The 7767-nt window shown below is 31.6% G+C and overlaps 3 protein-coding genes across 3 annotated transcripts; all 3 read left to right on the top strand.

The window, feature by feature from the left end:
• Nucleotides 1-777: 777 nt before the first annotated feature.
• On the top strand, nucleotides 778-2125 carry LOC112681622 (piggyBac transposable element-derived protein 2-like). The gene is made up of 5 exons (XM_025551867.1): nucleotides 778-794; nucleotides 1009-1137; nucleotides 1207-1485; nucleotides 1651-1900; nucleotides 1991-2125. The coding sequence occupies exons 1-5, from the start codon at nucleotides 778-780 to the stop codon at nucleotides 2123-2125; spliced, it is 810 nt and encodes a 269-aa protein (XP_025407652.1).
• Nucleotides 2126-4355: 2230 nt separating this feature from the next.
• On the top strand, nucleotides 4356-5213 carry LOC112681623. Its single transcript, XM_025551869.1, has one exon. The coding sequence runs from the start codon at nucleotides 4356-4358 to the stop codon at nucleotides 5211-5213; it is 858 nt and encodes a 285-aa protein (XP_025407654.1).
• Nucleotides 5214-6799: 1586 nt separating this feature from the next.
• On the top strand, nucleotides 6800-7222 carry LOC112681624. Its single transcript, XM_025551870.1, has one exon. It carries the CDS (start codon nucleotides 6800-6802, stop codon nucleotides 7220-7222), a length of 423 nt encoding a protein of 140 aa, XP_025407655.1.
• The last annotated feature ends 545 nt before the right edge of the window (nucleotides 7223-7767 follow it).

Genomic DNA, 7767 nt, shown 5'->3' on the forward strand with positions numbered 1-7767 from the left:
TTATTAATATTAAATGTGTTTATTATTTTGTATATAAGTGCTATATTATTAATTAGTATGTATATAATTTGATTACAATTTATTTTTGTAACTATTTGTTACGAATATGTAGTATTAACTCTTTAATATTATATTTGTTGGTTATTTTGAATATATGGGATATTATTATGTACTTTTGTTATTAATGTTATAAACTTATAAGTACAAATGGATTTTTTTTATGTAAAGGAAGTTGCCTTATTAATATTAAATTGTTTATTTACTTTGTATGCAGGTATTATATTATTGGGTTAACCCATTAGCGCCGTGCGTTGCCATTTGGCAACGGAAATAGACCTATTTTTGGAAACTTCTTGTGGATTAGGAAATATACTTATCACGATTCTGATGATTCGTATAGCTATATTTATATGTGTAGATTAAATCTCGTTATCGATATTTGGTTACAATTATAGTTATTATGAGATATTTTATTGTTTTATTTCTACAATTGACGCTGTTCGTGTAAAGGTAGGATCCCACGGCGCGTGGCGCGTTATTCGACTTGTACCACGCGCGCCTGTCTAGGCGCGTCCTACACGATCCCGCGGCGTGGAAGATAGTCGTTCAATACACACGAGCCGTGGTTTCCTTTGACTCGGGTACCAAAAACCGACAATTTTCGGATAGACACGAGCCGCGCCGAGCAACACCGATCCCACGGCTCGTGAACAGTACCGCGCAATACCAAGCCACGCGCCGAGCCACGAGCCACGCGCCGAGGGAACCCGGCTTAACATGGATATTCCTTTTGAGTAAGTAATTTTTATCATATGTTAAATAGATTTTTTTTAATTTTTTTTACTGGACCTGATTATAAATATTCTAAGCTATATATTTTTATAAATAATATAAAAATCATTCAAAAATTGAATTCAATATGCTTGACTGAATTATTATGTTGCCAAATGGCAACGCTAGGCGGTTATGGTCATTGATTAACTAATATTAGTATTTATTTTCAATTAGAAATGGTTTTACGCTGTCTGAAGCACTTGATATTCTTATGGATGAGGATTTTGAGGGGGATATTTTTATAGAACCACCCGAACCACATGTCGATACTGACGCAGATTCAGGTGATGACGACGGGGGCGGGTAAGTCATATAAGTTGTAACTATATTTTTATTATTTTTATTTTATTTTATTTTTTTTATTATTCATAGTATTGTCGACAATCTCACATCTCGTCAATTATTAGCCAATGCTGAAATACGTCTCCCAAATAATGATAGGATAGGATTGGATAATAATAATTTTGAACCTCAGAATATTTATCAACTTCACGAGGAGACTTCCCTAACTTCATCTACTACTTTACTACCTGACAAATTTCAAAAGTGGATTGCCGATCGAAAAAAATCTAAACGTAATCCAGACTGGATCAAAAACGCTGATTTCGATATTGAAAGACCATCACAATTTCCTACACCAGATTATTCCAAGTATCAAAATTTATCTGTCATAGAGATTTTTGAAAAATTTATTGATGAAGAAATTATTATGTATTTAGTCGAGGAAACAAAAAATTACGCATTATTTTTAAATTTTTCCGATCCCAATATAACAGGTGACGAAATTCGATTTTTTTTAGCAATTTTATACCTAAGTGAATATAATAATTTGCCATCTAAACGCCACTATTGGGATTCTTCTGATGATTTGAAAAACATATCTGTAAATCAAGCAATGCGTAGAGATAGGTTTTTACAAATATGTCGATTTTTTCACTGTGCCAATAATTCAGAAATTAATCACAGTGATAAAGGTTGGAAAGTACGCCCTTTGATGGAAATGTTAAAAAACCGTTGTGTTAATAATTTTGTGCCAGAAGAACACTTGGCTTATGACGAGAGCATGGTGAAATATTTTGGAAAACATGGCTGCTAACAGTTTATTAGGGGTAAACCGATACGATTTGGCTATAAAATATGGAGTTTAAATACAAAGGATGGGTATTTAATCAATTTTGAATTATACCAAGGAAAAAATCCAAAATCTAATACCGATTATGAGCATTTATTTGGAAAAGCTGCTAGTCCATTGTTATTATTATTAGATGAAATTCCTGAAAATAAAAGATAATTTAAATATAATATCTACATGGATAATTTATTTTCGGGTGCTGCTTTATTTTCATTTTTGAAATTACGAGGATATTCTGCAATTGGAACTATTCGTGATAATAGAATTCCGAAAAAATGACCCTTGACTAACAAGAAACTTTTTAAAAAAAAACATCGTGGTTATTTTGAAACGGCTATTGAAAGAAAAGATGGACTCTTGTATTTGAGGTGGATGGATAATGCTGTAGTTACTATGATTTCATCTTCATGTGGTGCACAAGAAATTGGACAGGTAAAACGATATAGTCAACAAGGTAAACGGAATATAATGGTATCAAGACCAAAATTAGTTTCCAAATATAATTCATACATGGGTGGTACAGATCAAATGGATCAAAATATAGCTTGCTATCGAATAGGCATTAGAGGTAAGAAATGGTATTGGCCTTTGATTACTTGGATGTTTGATGTGGCTCTTCAAAATAGTTGGATATTATATAACAAAACAAGCAACAAAAAAATATCCCAGCTTGTGTTTAGAAGAGAGCATGTAAATGTTTACTTACAAAAATATAAAGTCATTCCTAAAGGAATAGGGAGACCCACGATGTCATCATTTTCACAATCACATAGTCGTATATCCGATTCTATAAGATATGATAAAATAGATCATCTTGTTTGCCAAACTGAAGATAAAAAAAAAAAAACGGTGTGCAGGAAAAACTTGTAAGTCTATAGTTCGGACAATGTGTTCTAAATGCAATTTAGGATTGTGTATTGATTGTTTCGTGCCTTTTCATTTGCCATAATAAAATATGTATAATCATACTTTTTGTAATTATTTTATTATTAGGTATTATTTTTATTAATTTATAATACAAATATTATTTTATATGAGAAATAATAATAAAAAATGTGTTATTTTGATATTATGCTATAAACTATATTATAAACGCCTAGCGTTGCCATATGGCAACATCAAATTTTTCGGAATCTAAGTATACAATTTTAATTTTTTTGAAAAAATAATAATAATCAAGTATCCTAGACAATAATTATTGAAAAAAAAACATTAAAAAAAAAAAAAAAAAAACTCCGGCGGTTTATTATGTAGGTAACCTATTAACCTACTTTTGTTATAAATTTAATTAAATCAAAATTTGTCTTTGTAATTATTTCTTATATATATTATTAGAAGTATAATTTTTTTATTTTAATAAATAAATGGATATGCTTTTTAACAATTTTTATTTTATTTTTTATTTCTTACCTGATATGTCACAAATACATTATAAATATAAAAACATTGTAATTTTTCAAATGTTGTCCTTTCTAATAAATAAAAAAGAATATACTTATATTAGAGAATTGTTATGATATAATTAAAAGTTCTTTTAAACTACTAATCTACACCAATTTTAAACTGCTATAAGTAGTTCATAAATGCAGTGTTAACAATAATATAAGGTTGTTATTTCTTTGAGAAGTCAAAGTGAAGTAAATATAGAAGTTTAAATGTAACATGTAAGTGAGTTGTTATCATTATGTGATGATCTATAGAAGTCTTTTTTTTATTTACTAACTATTAAGTGATGTTAGTATACATCCAATAGAAGTTGAGTAAGAAGTTATTTGCGAAGTCCTATAGACTTAATCTTATAACATCTCATTTATAACATCACTCAACCTGGCGTTTGGCATCCGAGAGATATCTTTGTGACAGCCTAAGTCACTATTTTATAACTTCCAATATCACAAGGTAATAACTATGCGAAGTCTATGTGAATGGTTTTTGCACAGAGGGTAGTCACTTTTATCCGCTTTTACGCGAATCGCGAGTCTTACGGGAACGTGTGCGCTGGAGTTCAGACCACCGATCCTCCAGTCCCTGCACCGCACACCTCCAGACGCGTTCGACGAGGATCTTAACGGGCACGTTCCGCACCCGTTCGCGCCCTTACGCGACCCGTTTGTAGTCGTTTACCCGCATCGGATTGGGCGACAACACAGATATCGGCGGCACGTTGTGTTTGGCGGGAGCCGTACGAATTTCGGTATCACCTGCGATTCCAGAAGATAAATATCACCCATCACTGTCTATTGACATTATTTCAACTTCTAATCTACCTTCATATAATACATCTAAATCGTTTTTTAATTTTCACAAAGCAGATTACTCAAGTATCAAAGAATTTTTAAGCTCTTTTAATTGGAGTGAAACTTTTAATAATATTGATGCTAACTTAGCTATGTCTACTTTTTATGATGCTTTGCATTTTTCTGTTCTGAAATGGGTTCCTCAGGTTAATTATACTAAGTCTAATTTTCCTTCTTGGTTTTCCAAGGACCTAATTGACTTAGTTTTCTTAAAGAGAAGAGCCCATGCTATCTTTAAGTCTTCTCGTAACCCTCTAGACTATCGTGAATTTTCTTTACTTCGTTCTAAATATAAACTAATGTCCAAAAACTGTCATAAAAAATTTATTGAACGTACTGAATCTCAACTCTGTTCTAATCCCAAAGTATTTTGGAAATTTATAAAAAAAAATAAATCATGCAATGACATATCTAAAACAGTTTATTTTAATGATATTACTAGCTCTAATGAAAAAGAAGTTTCTGATTTATTCGCTAAGCAGTTTAGTTCTGTTTACACTGAACACAGTATTAACCATTATTCAACTATCTCACATTTATTTTATGATTTACCTAGTAATTGCTTTTTTGATTTATCTTTTATTGAATCAGGTTTATCTAAATTGAGCGGTGACAAGACAATTGGTCCTGATGGACTTTCTGGTGAATTTCTGTACATGTTAAAATCAGTATTATCCTACCCATTGTCACTTTTGTTTCGTAAGTCCTTAGATGAAGGAATATATCCTGATATTTTAAAACTTAGCACCGTTAAACCTATTTATAAATCGGGGGATAAGTCGAATGTTGCCAACTATCGTCCAATCTCCTTATTAGGTCATATAGCTAAATTATTTGACTCATTAGTCTTAAAATCAATTGGTCCTGCAGTCAGTTCAATCTTAATCGATGAACAACACGGTTTCCGTTCTGGCCGGTCAACTAATACTTGTAACATTGTTTTTTTCTAATTATGTATTTGATGCATTCAATAATCGTTCCCAGGTTGATGTTATATATATGGATTTTTTCAAAGCTTTTGATAGAGTTGATCATACATTACTAATTGAGGTTTTGCTCAATTCTGGTTTTGGAGAACCGTTGTTGTCTTGGTTTCAGTCGTATCTTCGAGATCGTAAGCAAATTGTTGATGTTCATGGTAGTAAGTCTGTTATTATTGATGCAACTTCTGGAGTCCCTCAAGGAGGTCATCTCTCTCCTTTACTATTTGCAATATTTGTTAACAATATTAAAAAAGTTATTAGTCACTGTCATTTTCTTCTATTTGCTGATGATCTAAAATTATTTTTAAAAATTGATTCTCTTAATGACTGTTATCTTCTACAAAATGATATCAACTCTTTAGTTACTTGGTCAAATGAACATCATCTTGAACTCAATTTTGTGAAATGTCATTCAATGTCCTTTTACAGAACTCGTGATAGATTTGAGTATTCTTACTCTATCAATGCTAATCCTTTAAAGAGATCTGAAAATAAAGTTTTGGACCTTGATATCACGTTTGACCGAGAGTTAAATTTCCATTCCCATTTGGACAATATATGCTACAAGGCCCTAAAAATGCTTGGTTTTATAAAAAGAATTTGTAATGAGTTTAAGTTAACTTCTCCCATAAAAATCTTATATTGTGCCTACGTAAGGTCAATTTTGGAATATGGTGCTGTTGTATGGGATCCTTCCACTTCTTGTGGTAAGGATCAAATTGAAAGAGTTCAACGTAAATTCCTCAAATATGCAGCATTTATTTTAAAGATAGACCATCCACCTCATGATTATAACCCAATTTTAATTAAATTTGGTTTATTTTCATTAGTTGATAGAAGAAAAATTGCTAACCTGAAATTTCTCCGCCTAATAATAGATGGATGTATTGACTCTCCTGTCCGTCAAATCTATCCATTTTTTATTCCTAAATGCAACACCAACTATTCTGAGAACCAGCCAATTCTTAGAATGATGCGTATGGCAAATAATGATCCATCATTTCTGTAGCATTGTTATATTTTTTATTTATTTTTTTTGGTTTTCATTTTTTTAAATTAGTATATTAGTAATAGTCACTATTTTTATGGTTGTTATCATATATAAAATTTAATTAGTGTTATAAGTGTTATCATATTATGTAAATTGGGCTCAGCCCGTATTGTTAATAATAAATAAATAAATAAATTATACGGGAGTGAAACACTTTTATGTCAAAAAAAAAACACAATAGTATTAGTGTTTTTGGTTAATTATTTTAAAATAATAATTACCTAGGTACTATCTAATATATTAGGAATCAACATAAATAATACTTTATTATGATAATAATTATTTACATAAATATACATAATATATTACCCCTGTGGTCTGGGGTTAGAATAGGACCACAGTAACTCCTGCTTATCGTAAAAGGCGATTAAAAGGAGGTAGCGGAGGGCTGCAGTAACCGCTACTACCGACCATTGACGATTTTCGCAGCGGATCTAACGGCAATGGAAGGATTTGGCGCAGGCAGCTTGAAGATAGCTTAAGTACTGGCTCGCCAACTGCGATGCAGAAAGTAAGAGGAAACTACTGCATTATACATCCTGAGGATAATGACATGATGGATACAGTAGAATTAAAAAATTCCGGAGGTAAAATAGTCCCCCATTCGGATCTCCGGGCGGGGACTAATGCTACTAAGTATTCATTAAAGGAGAAGAACAAAATAAGGAAAAGAAGAATAGGAACGTGGAATGTAAGGTCTTTAGGGATCTGTGGTAAATTGGAGAACCTCGAAATTGAAATGGAACGACTTAAAATAGATATAATAGGAAAAAGTGAATTAAAATGGATAGGTAAAGGAGATTTCTGGTCGGAAGGCTACAGAATTATATTTAGCGGAGATGACCACAGAGTAACAGGAGTTGGTTTCATACTAAACAAGGAAATAGGAAAAAAAGTAGTAGAAATTGTTCAATATAATGATTGAATAATTGCTATTAAAATAGAAACTAAACCTGTTGATACATTTATTTTACAAGTATACATGCCAACCTCAACTCACAAAGACGAAGAAATAGAGGAAATGTATGAACAAATAAATGAGGTGATAGAAATGACAAACGAAAAGACAAATTTGATTCTTTTAGGAGACTGGAATGCTATAGTAGGGGAGGCAAAAGAACACGGAGTTACAGGTGCGTTTAGTTTAGGCAAAAGAAATGAAAGAGGACATAGGCTAATTGAGTTCTGCAAAAAAAGAAATCTAATCATTACGAATACAATGTTCTCACAACCGATAAGAAGAAGATATACATGGACCATGCCGGGAGGAAGAGCGAGATATCAAATAGATTATATATTAGTAAGAAATAGATATAAAAACCAAGTAAAAAATGCAAAACCTACCCAGGTGCGAACATTAACAGTGATCACAATCTAGTGTTAATGGAAACAAACTTAAGCCTGAAAAGAAAGGAATCCAACGAAAATACAAAAAGAAAATGGCGCATGGATAAACTAAAGAATGAAGAA

The sequence above is a fragment of the Sipha flava genome, unplaced genomic scaffold, assembly GCF_003268045.1.
Source record: "Sipha flava isolate LNK unplaced genomic scaffold, YSA_version1 19363_pilon_pilon, whole genome shotgun sequence".
Taxonomy (NCBI): Eukaryota; Metazoa; Arthropoda; class Insecta; order Hemiptera; family Aphididae; genus Sipha; species Sipha flava.

Excerpts from the sequence above, each read along its gene's own strand:
- LOC112681623 (XM_025551869.1), top strand. The coding sequence starts at position 4,356 with ATGTCTACTTTTTATGATGCTTTGCATTTTTCTGTTCTGAAATGGGTT.
- LOC112681624 (XM_025551870.1), top strand. The coding sequence starts at position 6,800 with ATGCAGAAAGTAAGAGGAAACTACTGCATTATACATCCTGAGGATAAT.
- LOC112681622 (XM_025551867.1), top strand. Across the intron at positions 1,486-1,650 it reads CCTACACCAGATTATTCCAA|TGAATATAATAATTTGCCAT; the intron begins GTATCAAAATTT and ends TTTATACCTAAG. Across the intron at positions 1,901-1,990 it reads TGGCTTATGACGAGAGCATG|GATGGGTATTTAATCAATTT; the intron begins GTGAAATATTTT and ends TTAAATACAAAG.